We start from the raw sequence: 15,405 nt of genomic DNA, 5'->3' as shown, positions 1-15,405 counted from the left end.
TCCTCTCTTTGTCCTGGAAAGGGACCGGTGATGAAGTGACCTCCCTGCTTTCCCTGTGACTAGGAAGGATGGGAACAGACCTTTATTAGAGGGAGATGAGAGCCAGGGACACACACTGAGCATGAGGCAGAGGCACTGAGAGCCTGAGAGACCAGGATTAGGAGGAGCCCTGGAGAAAGAGAAACTGGGGATGGAGGGGAAGGGGGAGGGAGGAAGGGAGGGGAGGGAGGAGGGAAGAGGCAGAGGAGAGGTGGAGCTAAGACCCAGGAGGGAGGGAGGAAGGAGTGGGCAGGGGGCGGGGGAGAAACCTCCAGTGACAATTGCGTCTGGGTCCAAGCAAACATGAGGCAGCTGCCAGCCCGACCAGGCAGTCTGGCTTGTTCGGGCTGCAAAGTGGGAAGACTAGTGACAGTCCCCTTCAGCAGCCAAGATGCAGAGGGCCAAGGTAGGTGCTGGGGGCTTGCCTGGACTTGGGGGAATGTGGGGCCTGGGTGTTGCTTTTGACTAGGGAGTGTCTTCATAGTGTTCCTGGTGCCTCCTTCCTAGACCCTACTCCTGCTGCAATTGTTGAGGGCATCCTGGCTGGGAGGCTGGAATCCTGTGGCTCTTTTGGATGCAAGAAGCTCTGGGTGATTTGGCCAGAAGAGACGCTCGTGTTAGCTCCGTGGCTGGTCCTGTTCTGTTAGGTCCCTGGAGCAGGAGCCAGGTAGCTGACCCTGAACCTAGCCTCATGGTCCTTAGTGAGACACAGGAGCATTGGAGAGGAGGGGTGACTTGTGTGTGCAGGCTAGCCAAGGAACGCAGCTTTCAAGTAATCCTTCATTTAATGAATGAGTAAGACCCCCTTCTTACAGCAGAAAGAGGCCCCCCTAATAAGGCCACAAGCAGCTCCCCCTCCATGGGGGCTGTTGGGAGATGGAGAGAGAAGGGAGGCAAAGAGGCACCAGGCACAGAGTTCATGAAATAGTTGCGAGGTGAGGGGAAGGATGGAGCCAAGAAAAATCAGCTGTGTCCCAGCTTAGGGTTGACCCTCGGGGAATCTGGCCTGGAGCCCAGCATGCTGTCCACAAGTCCAGGATGGTCTAGCTTAGGAGGAGGAAGGATCAGATCCAGGTCCAGTTGAACACCCCAAATAAGGAAATCAAGGTCTTATAAGAAGAATAGACATTGGGCTGGCATCTGGCAGTTTCTCCTCCCAAGAAATGACTTCCTGCCCCCCCCATTCCCCATGAGGATAAGCATCCCAGAGAGGGAGGGGGGCTGCTTTCAGGCCACACTGCCCAGTGTCCAGGATACTATCCCTGTCCTGTCTGGTCCATTGCCCGGGATGCCCAGAAGAATCAGCAGATGGAACAAGTCTTCTGAGTACCAGAGCAGGGCATCTTGAAAGGTACGATCTCTCTTGTCACAGTGTCCCTAGCAGACTCTGGACTGGCAGGACAGAAGCATAAACAGCCCTCTCTCTGTCCCAACCTCACACGCACATTCAACTCAAGTCACAAGCTCAGTGCACGGGGGGGGAGTGCATCCACAAACACTGGAGTGAGTGAGCATGGACCTCAGGCGTGTAAGCGCAGTCACATATGCCCTATGACTGCCCCTCGCCGGCCCCCAGAGTGTGACTCTGTGTGTTCACAGAGATTTCTCCATTTCTCCAGTCATGTGTACATAGATGTGCACACAGCCGGCTCTGACTGCCAGCAGGGGACAGCCCCCTTCCCTTCCCCCTCTCTGGTGGCTCTAATTTCCAGATTTCCCCCTGGGACCTTTGCTACTACTAACCCTACCAGATGGCAGATGACCAGAGTCCCACAGTCCATCTGGCCATTCTCTTGTGACCCCTTCCACGTCTACAATTGGCTCATCATCTTATGCCTGCCCCTGGATTCCTATGTGTAGCCTGGTCCACAGAGATGGTGTTGCTGGGTAAAGTCACCACCCTCCCTTCCAGTGGGAGATGAGACAAGCTTCATCCCTAGTGGCAGAAGGCACAACAAACAGGAGGCTGGGAGTTGGTCCCACTTGTAAAAGCCAATAGCTGTCCCCCAAGCCAAGTTTTGCCCCTGCTTTCTCCCCATACACCCCAGCCATTTCTTTATTGGCCCTCACTTGACCCTGCAGAATGGGTACTATATCTTCATTCTAATGCTACCAAAGCTCAGAGTTGGCATTGGCCACAATGCCAGGCCTCCCGAGCCAAACCCTGTGTCAGGAGGCATGGACCAGCAGCTTCCAGATTCTGAGGTGGGAGGCGTCTTCATGGAGCAGTTTGGCCTGGGAACCTCTCCAGTGTCTTGCAAGGTGGACCTTAATTCATCCTGTTTGAAAAGGCAATGCCTGGGAACCCCAGCAGGGAAGGAAGTGGCCCTGAAGGACTGCCCTTCCCTGTGAGCCACTGTCCTCACGCAGTCCACCAAGTAGTTCTTGGTACTGTTCTTACTCCACAGGTGAGTAACAGAGGCGGGTCCTAGGCTGCCAGCCGTGATGGAACCAGATTTGAACTCGGTCATGTCCTGCCCAGCACAGGCCCCAAGCACTGGGTGGGAATGGGGAGTGGGGGTCAGGAGCAGACTCCTCGGAGAGGGGCATGCCTTTATGCAGACAGCAGATGAGGTTGACTCTAGAGGTTGTGACCTGTTTGTATCTTTAGCCTGCTACTCAGTGACACAAGTGGACTCTGCCCCTTCATGACCCCTGCTGCATTAGCCCCGACTTCCCCTTTCTGGGCTGTGGATCCAGACGTGTGAACTAAATAACCCAAGCTTCCCTCTGCCCTCCTTTCTTTTCTGTTTCTCATAGCCCAAGCAGGCTCTGCTGTATAGCAGAGGATGACCTTGGGCTCCTGATCCCCTGCCTAGTCTACCTCCTGAGCAGTAGAATTACAGGTGTGCACTCAAACCCAGGGCTTCCTACACACCAGGCAAAGGATCCTAGCAACTTAGTTCACCTCGGCCCAGTCCCCAGTCCTTATCCTCATCTTCCACAAAAGTGGAGAGCTGTTTGGGTAACTGGGACTAGCCTTGGGGGCCCCCTCTGCTCTCTCAGCCCCCTGGGCCTCACTGGGATTCTCAGGAGCAGTTGCAGGCTCCCCTATATGGCCTACGTGAGGGCTTTCAAGGCAGAGAAGGAGGAGAGGAAGAGTCTCTGCTGTGTCCAGCCCCGCCTTGTTGGGTGACTCACAGAGCTCCCTCAGCTCCTAGCCCCAGCTGACTGATGTTTCCCTCCCCCTTGAACAGGTGCATCTGTCAGCTGTGATCAACCCACATCCTAGAACACCACAGAGCAGCCATGTGACAGTGCAGGGCGGGGGGCTGACAAAGCAGGAGGACAGCCAAGGGAGGCCTGTCCCTCAGCCCTCCCACTCTGGCCTGTCTCCATCCAGCTGCCCTTCCATCCAGCTTGTCCTCCATCCACACTCCGTGACAGAGCAGAGACACTAAACTGAGGGCATCATCTCCACCTGTCACCCCTGCCTTCCCTGCCTCCAGCATATGGGTGACTTCTGGGACAAAGAGGAGCTCCTTTGTCCCCGGTGCCATGCCTATGTCTGGCCCTGTGGTTAAAAAAAACAGCCTCTCTCCAGAAAGGCACTCAGAGCAGTGGTCTCAGGCAACTCAGTTCTAGCTAGGGCTCTGTCACCATACCACTGAAGCAAATTGCCCTTCACTGGGCCACCAACTTCTTACTGGGGACTAGGACATGCCCATAGCCTCTGCCTAGGCTCCAGATGGGCTCAGGCCCTTGTGCTATCCTATGGGCAACTGGGAATACCATACTGCAACTCTCTTCAATGCCCCATGAGTATATAGAAAAGCCACCAGCCCATCGGCACCCATCCTCACTATTTGGTACTAGAGAGTCCTGATCACACAGGAACTGGCTTGGTGAGGGCTCAGGGATGCCCCTGTTGTCTGTGAGCCCTGGCTCTGCATCAGATGGGTCTGGGCTCAGCTCTAGCTTCTTCATATGTCAGCTGTGTGATCACAGGCAAGTTACTTAGCCTCTCTGTGCCGTGGTCTCATATCACCAATTTCTTAGAAGGATAAAATCCTTTACTAACACATTTAACCTGGACCTTACCTATCTGGTTGCTGGAGTATAACCTAAGAGGGCATCCTGACAGAGAGGGTTACCAGTGAGCAGCTTAAGTCAACATGAGCTAATGAAGTGTCTTCATTGTTAAGGGCAGGAGAGCTCTTGTTCTGGCAAGTTAGCAGGCACAAGACACAAGACCAGGACAGTCCAGGTCTGTCCTCTGCTGCTGCAACACCCTGAGTCTAAGGCCCAGGGATGTGTGAGTATACACATGTGCACACTGGAGAGTGCGTACGTCCCGGGATGTGTGTGTGTGCTCCCACCTGCAGGGACATGTGACTGCCTCAGCTTCCCCTGCCAGGGTGAGCTACCTGGCTCACATCTGTCTGTGCCCAGGAGTGGGTGGATAATTTAGGCTCTCAAAGCTTCCCGGTCCCTGGGGGCCTGCACGACACAACACCCACCACTGCTTTCTGCCATCTGTCCCATTCGATGGAAATAGAGCTGCCAGGGTGAGCCAGCACGCATCTTGGCAGTCCCTATAAAAGGAGGGGTGCGGGTTAACCCCACATCTGTCTCAGACCCCAGCCTCAGGGCAGTCTTCATGGAAAGGAAGGGGATTGAGAACCGGGGGCACCCATCCCTGCCCAGAATTTCTGCCTGCTGGGATAAGTAACCCTTAGCTGCACCTCTGATTCTATAGAGGGTTTTGAGTTTTGCTTTTAATAAAAATGATCAGGCAGGCGATATGATTCCCAGACAGCATGGCCACTTAGATCCCCAGGCACAAACCAAGGCTTGGGATAGTCAAGTATTTGGTCCAGGATTGCCCAGTGACTGACTGGCTAGGGTCCTCTTCCCTCTGCACTCAGATGCCTGAAATAACTCCAGCCTATCCCAGATCCCCTCACCTGCCCAAGGCAAGGTGTGGCCCCTGCACCAGCATCCTGTATACATTGGTCACTTTTAGAAAACTCACTGCTGTTTCCATCCATGAAGCAGTGTGCTTATTTTCTTTTGTGGTTGGTGTGTGTGTGTGTGTGTGTGTGTGTGTGTGTGTGTGTGAGTGAACTTCGCATGCACGTTTATGCCTCAGTTATACCTCTGGAGAACTGCTAGATATTTTCATAGAAACGTGTCAGAACTCTCCTCAGCCCTTAGCCATGCAGTATTTGACTAGCATATGCCCACAGGATGCCTCTACCAATCTTTCCCTGGGTTGATATTTGGGGTTCTCTGGGGCCAGGGACTATACTAGCTGCCAAGGTTCTTACCTTTGGGTACCCCAATAGTCTGACTCCATCTTCCTGCTAGACAGACCCTCACAGGAGAAAGTGTGCCCCGCATATCACAAGCAGTGTGAAGGGAAACCGTCCCGTGGGCATCATGGCTTTCAGAGAGCCTGTGTTAGGTGAGGAGCCATGTAATAGGATGTTGGGGTCAGGGGCTGATGTGAAAACCCTTGGAACAACAGGATCTAGTGCCCAGCTGGGCCACCACGAGAGCAGATAGAGGCATGAGGAACATGCTGCTCCCCCTGTCTCCATGGGAACAGGTTTATGACCATCACACCTGCACCACTGCCCACACCTCAGCCCGTCCTAAACATCTGGCATTAGACTCCACTCCACTCCACATGCATAGGTTTGTAGGTCAGAGAACAGTTTTCAGAATCAGTTCTTTTCTTTACCAAGTCTCCAGGATTGGCCCCAAGAGCTTCCACCCACAAAGCCATCTTATCAGCCCCAGAGGAAACTTTTATTGAACTAAGTATGGTGAAAAAAGAACATAGACCTCAGGTCCACTTCACCCAGTTTTTTGTAGAGAAAATTCATACAATATCATGTTGGACCTGGTGGTACATGTCTGCAATCTCGGTACCCGGGGGCGGGGGCAGCTAGACATGGAAGGATCGGGAGTTAAGGTCATTTTTAGAAAACTGTGAATTTAATGCCAGCCTGGGACATATGACACCCTGACTCAACTAAAAAAAAAAAAAAAAAAGCAAAACAAGGGAAAAAACTAGTACAAACTGTGTGTATAGCATAGGCCTTTAATTGTAACATTCAAGAGGGGGAGGCCTGTGAATCTATGAATTTTGGGCTAGCCAGGTCTAAATAGTGAGACCCTATTTAAAAACAAAACCCAACTAGTTCAATATCTCACCCATGATATAGACACTGCTATAACTATCAGTATCATTCAAATTGCCCCAGTGCCCTGTGTGTATGTGTGCGACTGTCTTTCATGCATCCGTCACCACCATCCAAGCACACAACATATACAACAAGGTAGCTCTGTCCCCAAAGGTCCTTCTGGTTTGCCCTTTTGAAACCACACTGTCTCCTCCCTCTGCCCTTCCCCCACCCAATTCTTGGCCTTTTAATCTGCTCCCCTGCTAACATGCTGTCATTTCAAAATGCTATGTAAATAGACTCACGTGGCATGTGACCTTTCAGGATTGGCTTTTTCGTTCACTTTAATTCTGAGTCTCCGTCCGAGTTATGATGCATGTCCAGGCCCCCTCTTCTCGTGGTTCCGAATTTCTGGGACAACTGTACCACCTTGGTTTCATAATTCCTCCACTGAGGGGCATCTGGCTGTTTCTAATTTGGAGCTCTTACAAATAAAACTATCATGAATATTCAACTATAAGTTTTTGTTTGAACATAAATGTTCAACCACCTGGGACCCAATGGCTAGGCTATGTGTTAGCTGTTTGTTCCATTGGCTAAGGACCTCCAAGCCGTTCTCCAGAGCGGCTGCATCGCTCTGTTCCCGGTGGCCAGGCAGCAGTGGCCCAGGGTTCCCATCTGCACGGCATTTGCTGTTGTGCTTTTTTTTTTATTTCAGGTATGAAGTGTTTCTCACGGTGGTTTTTGAAAATGTGTTTATTTGCACACACAGCTGTGTGTGTGTGAGTCTGTAAGTGTCAGAGGATGATTTTGTGGAGTCTGTTCTCTCCTTCCACCTTTGTATGGGTTGTAGAAATCAAACGTAGGTCATCAGGCTTGTGCTGTAGGCATTTTTTAGCCACTGAGCCGTCTTGCTGGCTCTCCTGCTGGTTTTCAATGAGCACTTCCCTGGTGGCAGAGGATGGCATTCCCCCAGGTGCTTATGTGCCATCTCTGTTCCCTTTGGTGACACGTCTGTGCGTTTTTCTTCTGGATGGATCGTCCTTTTACTGCGGGGTTTATGAAGTGAGGGGCTTCCAGGTACCAGCCTCTGTGATAGAAAGAGCAGTTTATGCAGGGCACACACACAGACACAGACACACACACACACACAGACACACACACACACACACACACACACACACACGCGTGCACGCGCGCGCACGCAGAGCAGTCTCAGAGCTGACCCGTTGGAGTGACTGAGAAAGCAGAATAATAAGCCATACTACATATGTATGCCACATGTATGCTGTTGCTGCAAGGAGGTACCACAGCAGAGACTGAGATGCAGGGACATAGGAGTGACCTAGTTAGAGCAGTGCTCCAGGGGTCTGACACCTGAGTGTGCCCTTGAGGATCCAGGGGACAAGCGTCCAGTGCAGGGATCAGCAGATACCCAGGCAATGCTGTAGCAAGGGGCAGTCTGTGAGGAGCAGAGTGAGCTGGGGGCAGGCACGTGACATGGTTTGATTTGCAAAGTGACCAAGTCATCAGGGACTCCAAGCAGGGACAAACATGTTTAATTTCTGTTCCACTGTCCTCACTGACCCAGCAGCAGCCCTCACTCTGTCCCCCCCTCACAGAAGCCAGTAAAGTGAGGGGGTAGTGGGGTCACCTCCCTCCCCTCAATGCCTTTAGCCTGGGAGGCAAGAACAGGGTGTCAGGAGAGCTATTTAACATTCCTTGGCAGCTCAATCAGACCCTCTCCCAGACAGACAAGTGTCAAATATTCATGAGGGTGACCCATGCTCACCCCTCCCCGCTCCTGCCTCCCTCACAGTGTGCTGGCCCAGGCCGTGGGCTTGACTCTGTGGGGGTATGGACAGGCTGGCTCCCTTCCCTCGGCCCTGTATTCTCTTCAGAGATCTCTGCTACCTCAAGAAGGGAAACTGTCACAGCCCTTCTGCAGAGAGGCTCAAAGGGAGAATTCTGGCCACCCACCCAGATGGAAGAGCCCGCTCAGGGATCCAGAGATCACCCTGACTCTCTGCTAGGGAGAAAAATGGCACCAGGACCCCCTAGCCCAGGGTAGTCACAAACCGTTGCTTTGGGAGACTGTAAATCTGGTTAGGGAGCTTGGGAACCCCAACCCCCACCTTCTGAAATCTCTCGAGGGACCTAGTCCCATGAACAATGGCTTTGGAAGTCTGTGGCCAAGATTACCCAAATTTTGGAGTCAGAATGCCATGTTACAGTGTGGTTTGTCCCCCAAACCCCTCATGGATTAGTTTTCTTATCCATAAAAATATGGTGTGACTTGCCGGGCGTTGGTGGCGCACATCTTTAATCCCAGCACTTGGGAGGCAGAGGCAGGCGGATCTCTGTGAGTTCGAGGCCAGCCTGGTCTACAGAGCTAGTTCCAGGATAACCTCCAAAACAATACAGAGAAACCCTGTCTCGAAAAAAATATGGTGTGACTCACCTCATAGGATTGTACAACAAGATGACTTGAACTCAAACCAACAGGCACTGAGGGGTTCTCAGCCTGCCCTGTGGGAGAAATCACAGACTCCACCACACCTATCTAGGATTTGAGACAAGTCTTCAAGTGAGTGGGGGGAGGCTTATAACGAGTACCCCTGTTAGCGATTTTGAGACTTTCAGTTTCTCCTCCCCTCCCCACATGCAGAGTCCCCAGCAATGAATTCATGAAACAGTGAAGCACCAGCTACCCGACCCACCCTGCCCCCTGTCCTTGACCAACACATAGATTTTATTCATCGAGGCCATTTCTCTCCTGAATGAGATGTTTAATAATGTAGAAGGTGCCTCTGACCCAGCCAGGGCATGGTGTGTGTGAGCATGTGCCTGCATGTGGGTCTGTGTATGCCTGCAGGAGTACATATACGCGTGTTTGAATATGTGATTGTGTAAGCATAGTATGGGTAGGGAGACGGCTCCTTCCACATCCCTGGCACCCCCTTCCCTCCTCACCAATGCTCCTCACTGCCAAGTGAGCCTTGAAAAGGGGAGGGATGCAGGCGTGTCGCTGAGGGTATGAAGGGTTGACAACTGTGAGCCAGCCCAGACCATACGTGCCCCATTGCTGCGCTAGTGGGAGATAGGGCATAGGCAAAGTGAACCAGAAACCCAGAGGGGCTGTCATGGCTGACTGAAGCCTACCCAGCCAGGAGCTGCCCTGCCACCACCAGGGACTGATCATGGCAGACAGTTTGACAGCCAGGATTGAAGGTCAGTATTGCTGTAGGCAAACAAACATCTCCGAATCCTCCACAGTGGCTGCAGGCTGACCTCTTCTGATTCATACCTACTCAAATTTAGTTCCCACTGTCTCTCAACAACCCCAACCCTGTCCCCCTAATTGACTGGCCAGACGGCCACGGCGTGTGTCAGGGCATGTGTCGTCAAGTTTGGTGGGTGTTCTGCCCAGGTGGTCACACAGATTTTCATCTACCCTCAGCTCACTTCCAGGTGAAAGCTCAGACCAAGCAAGGCCCCTCGCTGGGAGAAATGACGTGCACCTACATCACTGTGTCCCCTGGGAGAGCCCTCTCTCTTCTCTAGGCTTCAGTCAGTTCTCTAAGGAATTATTCAGCTCTGGCAGCCTAGCTTGAGGAGGGGTTAGCTTGAAGTAAGCAAGTCTGGACTCACTTCTCTGGAACCTTCTCCTGGGGACCCACCCTATGTCAGCCCTGAGTGCAGAATGGAAAGATATCATGGAGGGATGGTGGAGCAGGAGAGCTCCCCCCCCGTGTGTGTGTGTGTGTGTGTGTGTGTGTGTGTGTGAGTGTTAGTGTGTGTGCATGAGTGTGTTAGTGTGAGTGTGTGCATGTGTGTGAGTATGAGTGTGCGTGCGTGTGTGCGTGTGTGCGTGTGTGTGTGTGTGTGTGTGTGTGTGTGTGTGTGTGTGTGTGTGTGTGTGTAGGGGATCCTCCAGCCAGCACTGCTGTAGCACCAGGCTCCTGATGGGGTTAGAACTAGCCTCACCTAGGATATCAGAGTGGCCTACAGGACCTTCTGGAGGTCCCCCCTGTGAGCCTGTATTAACCGCCCCCCATGTCTATTGCCTCTGCAGGAAGCAATGAAGGCATCCGATGGCAGCCTCCTTGGAGACCCTGGGCGCATACCACTGAGCAGAAAGGAAGGAATCAAGTGGCAGAGGCCGCGGCTCACCCGCCAGGCCCTGATGCGGTGCTGTCTGATCAAGTGGATCCTGTCCAGCGCTGCCCCGCAAGGCTCAGGTAGGACAAGAGTGACTGGGGTTCATAGGGTAGAGATCGCTCTGAGCTCTGTCCTTCCTGGGGCCACTGAGGCCACCTTGGACCGCACTGCCTCCACCTCTGTTGGGACATTGTGTGTCTATTCATTCAGACCCTCTTCTTGCTGATGCCTTGTTCCACACAGGCCTGACTAGCACATGACTGTAGGGCAGGGCTGTAGCACATGGGGACAGAGGACTGGGGTCATACACAGGTTCTTCAGAGAGTGGCTGTGATATTGAGGTAGGCTGGAGGCTAAGAAGTGAGGCTCTGCCTCACCAGCATTCACTGCGGAGGTGTCTTTAACATCTCACACATCCTTTCCGGGTCCTCTGTAGAAAAGGGCTCTGGACCTGCCCACGGGCAGAGTTGTAAAATGCCTTAATCTAGTTGTTCCTGATGCATGCTCTGTATACCCAGAGACTGAAGCTGGCATTCTGGGGTGTTCATGGTATGGGGTTGGCAGCAAAAACTGTGCTGTGCTTATTCATGGCTATTTGGGGGTATTTGTCAGGAATGATGGTTCAGAAAATGCAGAGACAACCTGACAGAGCCCCTGCAGTCTCTCACACATACACACTCACATGCTTGCACACATGGGTGTGCATACACAGACACGCACATGCACCATGCATGTGAAATTCAGCCCCATACCGGCATGCCAGGGTCAGTTGCAAGGTCCCCCTCATACCACGTATGTCTTTGGTGGCACAGGGGCATATAGGAGACTCTGTCACTGGAACAAGGTGCGCGTTTGGCCTGGAGACCTGCTTTACGTGTTTTCTTAAACAACTCAACTCTCTTGCTGTGTGGTTTCCAGGGAGCCTCAGTCTCTTTGTCGGATAATGGGCATAGCCAGTGTTCCTAGCCTCCCAGGTTGGATGGTGCTCATGAGTTGAAGAGAGATGGCAAGTGCAGTGGCCTGTGAAGGGGACAAGGCTACTGCATCCTAAGGCCCCGTCTGTCTGCAAAGCCCACCCCAAGCTGCTAAAGCCCCGTCTGTATCTGCAAAGCCCACCCCAAGCTGCTCTTTGCTCTATTATGTTCCCCAAGAGCCCTGGCCTCTGAGTGCTGCTGTCACTCTTAGCTGACATTTGTCTCTGAAGCTTTCCACATAAGCACATGAGGGGAGACTTTATGCCCCCCTCACTGTGTTTTTGTGGACTTGCAGACAGCAGAACATGTTGAGTCTATTCTCACAGTGCTCTGTGGTTTGCACTGGGGTGAAATGTTTCCCATTGTCCAGCATGGTGAGCACCAAGAGGAAAAGGAGTTGTGGCACTCTGGTGAGTGTGTCCAAGGAACTCAGTTCCACCCTAGGTGGCTCATCTTTCTGTCCCCTTCAGACTCAGGGGACACCTGTCATCCTGAGTGACAGCTGGAATCAAGGACAGCTGAAGCCCTCTGTTTTCCTTCACGATGCCCACTCTGACCCGCAGGCCTGACGACTGGGCGGCGGTGGTTCTGATGGGACCACACACCTGTGATGGCAGTTGGGTGGAGAGTCAGAAAGCAAGGAGGGTGTGTTCACAGTCACCGACGGATGGGACCGGCCACACCAAGGGCCCTGCCCCTTTCTGGTGGCTTCTTAAAAGGGCAGGGCCTTTTCCCAGTCACTCCCTTCAGAGGTACACCGTACAGGGTAGAGCCAGCATGGCGGGGACCAGCCCAGCCTGCATTTGCATGGATGGACATGTTTAGCAGAAGTTGCCAGGCACTGGGAGGAGTTAAGACTGATGGGAGGCAGGTGCTGCGGCCCACCTCTCGCTTCGTTTTACTTAAGAAGAGCCCACGGGCTTATTGGGTTCTCCAGAATTTGGTGCAGGGACACCGCAAACGGAGGAGTGGAGACCCCCTCAGACTCCCTTCTGAGCCTTGGTTACTCAGTCCAAAGGCATCACACCATTGGTGTGTCCACACTGGAGGCTTTATGTGTGTGAAATGCCATGCTCTGGTTGATGAGTCGTCTTCTCAGGCTCTGGGTGCACAGAACAATAAGCAGCATTCAGGGCATCCCGGTCACATGTCCAGGGAGGCCTGCCACGGTGTCCTGAGCATTGGGTGCCTGTGGCAGCCCGGCAGCCCAGACGCTGCCCTTGTTGTTGGTTTTTTTCCATTCAGTAGCCAACAAACAGATACCTGGGATTGCTGAGAGCGAGGTCAAGGCCCAGCACAGCATCCCCAAGACTTGAGTGAGCTGGGACTTAAACACAGAACAGGCAAGACTCTGGGGCCTTAAAGAGGTGGTGCAAGGAACGGTCTATGCCCTGAGAGGGACTTCCCGAGATGGAGTTAGGAGGGGACGGTAGCAGTGGCCTCTAAGACGCATGGGCTCTGAGGGTGGCAGGCAGCTTGATCTCCCCATCCAGCGTCACCCATCCTCATCCCAGGACCCTAGGGACATCTCTCAGTGCGCCAGAACTGTGACTTTGCCCTGCTCTGTGGGTGGCTCTTCCTAGCCAAATGCCTTGGGAGGCATGGTTTCAGGTGTCGCTGATGCCACCAACTAGACAGACCTGCTTCTCAAGTCTGTCTCCCCAGGAGGCCTGTGAGATTCCAGTTCCTTCAATTATCTGACTTAGAATAAACTTCTTCCCAGAATGGCCTGGGGTCCTGGCAGCCTGAGTTAAGCAGAAGGCAGAGCCCCTGGGTCAGGGGAAGGTCACGGAAATTCTGGGGGAGCAGAGAACCAGGATGTGGTAAAGCCCAGGTCCAGCCGCCACCGTGGGAAACGCCCCACATGCTGAGTAGCACTTGCGTCTGTGTCACACAACACAGCATTCATGGCACCAAGGATGCACTCTGACGCCTCCCCTGAAGTGTAGGCCCACAGGCTCATCATCAAAGCTGTTCAAGTCTCAGGGTCAGTTCAGATTCAAGAGAGGGACAGAGGGACTCCCTGCGCCTTGTGCTACAGCACCACGGAGTGACCATCTTTAATCCACTCCAGTTTCTCAACCGAGCAAACCAAGCCTTAGAGGACTGCACCACTTGTGGCCCTGCCCAGGGAGAGACTGTGCCCCATCCATGAGTATCGTTAGGGTTCCAGAGAAGCCACTGAGCAGAGCCGCTGTCCTCCTTGCTACTCTGTAGCTGGTCCACGCTCGCTAACTAATAAGAGTATCCCAAAGGGGCCAGGTACCATCTCAGCTCTGGGGCAACAGCCCCATGTGGATGTCTCCCCTTGGGGCTTCTTCCTCTGGAATCTAAATTCTCTCACGTGGAACCCGAAGCATCGGAGACAGGGGAAGCACTGAGTGGACAGCGTGACTGAAGGACCACCTCCTGGCCTCACCAGGTCCCGGGCCACCTTCTGGACAGAGAGATAGAGCATGTTTAGTACTGCGGCCTGTGTACCATCGTGCTGCAATCATCCCCGGTCTTTATTAGGCACCTCTACTGTTGCAACTGTGCCAGAAGTGGAGAGGGGAAGAATGGCAGAGCACGGAGAAAGCCCCATGGTCAATGACGGCGATGTATGTGATCTCTGTGTGCGGTACGCGCGTCAGTGGGCGTGCCGGAGGGTCCGCCATCCCGGGCTAGGCAATCCAGCTACCATTGAGAGCTGCGGCTGAGCTTGGCTGCCACCTGCTGGCTGACTGGGCACAGGACACCAGCTGCAGCCAAGGCAACCAGGACTAGGAGGCTCTGCTCTTGAATGCTGGGTATTGTGAGTCAAATGAGATAAATGGTACTTTGTTTATGGGCAGGCGCTGCAGTGGATAGGAGAGGCCACCTGGCTCCCAGGATGCCAGGCACCTGCCAAGCCCTGGCACCTTCTAAAGAGCATTTAGAAAGGACTCATCCCCCAAATGGGTCCTTCTCCAACCGTGCCTCTACTTCCTCCCTGACACCTGACCCCGTGGTTAGCCACAGGCCATGATCAATGGGAAACTCTCTCAGGCCACCTCTCCTTCCAGGCAGCTCATGAGGCAGCATGCAAAGCAGCTGTAAGCGCCATTCTCCCCACCGCGAAGATGGGAAAGATGTCCCTTTCCACTGCCCTGGCCCTGGGGGGCCTCACTGCTTGATGTCACCTTTCCTGCCACTCTGCCTGTCACTCACATGTGATTTCCCTCCTTAAACAGTCTAAGAGACTCCTGTGAGGAGTCAGCATGGATGAGAAGGAGGACAAAGCAGCAGGGGCTGAGCCGCCTGCCTACCTGTCCACCCACCCCCAGCGTATTCAGCCCTGGTGGACCTCACCCACGTCAGCACATGCGGTGATAAAGAGATACACATACACACAATTCACTAGGCCTGGGGCTACAGGCAGATGCCCAGTTCCCAGGGGTTAGCTCAGAGCTCACTGCAACCTGGTACTTACAATCTTCAATCCGTCTCTACAACAGCTCAGTAGCCAGCAACTAGCTGTATGCAAAGGGAAAGAAAATATTGCCAAAGAAACATGCTTTTCTGGAAAACTGAGTGCATGCCATTCTCCTGTTGGGACCTGCATGCACCCGGGGGTGTCACAACTTGCCTTAGATTTTTTTTTTTGCAGTTACGGAATATGTCGGGTCAATACACCCCAGGCTAGAACTGTCTGCTGGGCTTGCTTCACAGCCTTTGTGTGTGACTAGGTACACAAGTGTCACCAAATACTGCACTTTTTTCGCCTGGTAGAGTGTGCAGCACACACCAATTTATCTTTCACTTTCGAGGAGGCAATTTGACTCACCTACATTTGTATGTAGCAGAAGACCCGGTGAGCAGCGGCTCCGTTTGAGTTAGGAAGTAGCAGAAGTTTGCAAAGCTTGGTTCTTCAGCCCTTTCCTGCTTGGTTGCAAAGTGGGAACTTCAGCTCTAGCCATTATGGCATCATTCCAGGCAAAAGGAAGGGAAAGTCACATGGAAGGAGAAAGTGATGCTGCCTGTTCGAGAGCCTACTTGTGTAAGGCAGGAAGGGCTCTCTGGAGCAGTTAGGCAGCATCTGTATCCACTATGAAGATAAGAATCATCCCTGGCAAGCCCCT

At 53.1% G+C, this 15,405-nt stretch overlaps 1 protein-coding gene across 4 annotated transcripts in view; it reads left to right on the top strand.

Annotated features, from left to right (window-relative positions):
* Positions 1–303: 303 nt before the first annotated feature.
* The window catches only part of Kcnip3 (potassium voltage-gated channel interacting protein 3), a 68,770-nt gene continuing 53,668 nt past the window's right edge, over positions 304–15,405 (top strand). Inside the window, exons 1-3 of one of the 4 annotated variants that reach the window (XM_013112363.2) lie at positions 336–445; positions 547–706; positions 10,246–10,411. In XM_013112363.2, coding sequence (XP_012967817.1) covers positions 614–706; positions 10,246–10,411 — 259 coding nt within the window. In that variant the 5' untranslated portion in view covers positions 336–445; positions 547–613. Of the gene's footprint in view, positions 446–546; positions 707–828; positions 1,391–10,245; positions 10,412–15,405 lie in introns of those variants that run through there. The other 3 variants (XM_013112362.2, XM_005068586.4, XM_021226322.2) reach the window with 3 other exon arrangements.

The sequence above is a fragment of the Mesocricetus auratus genome, unplaced genomic scaffold, assembly GCF_017639785.1.
Source record: "Mesocricetus auratus isolate SY011 unplaced genomic scaffold, BCM_Maur_2.0 Super-Scaffold_100004, whole genome shotgun sequence".
NCBI lineage: Eukaryota > Metazoa > Chordata > Mammalia > Rodentia > Cricetidae > Mesocricetus > Mesocricetus auratus.
Note: the sequence above shows the minus strand (reverse complement) of the source record. Positions and strands in the feature narration are given on the sequence as shown.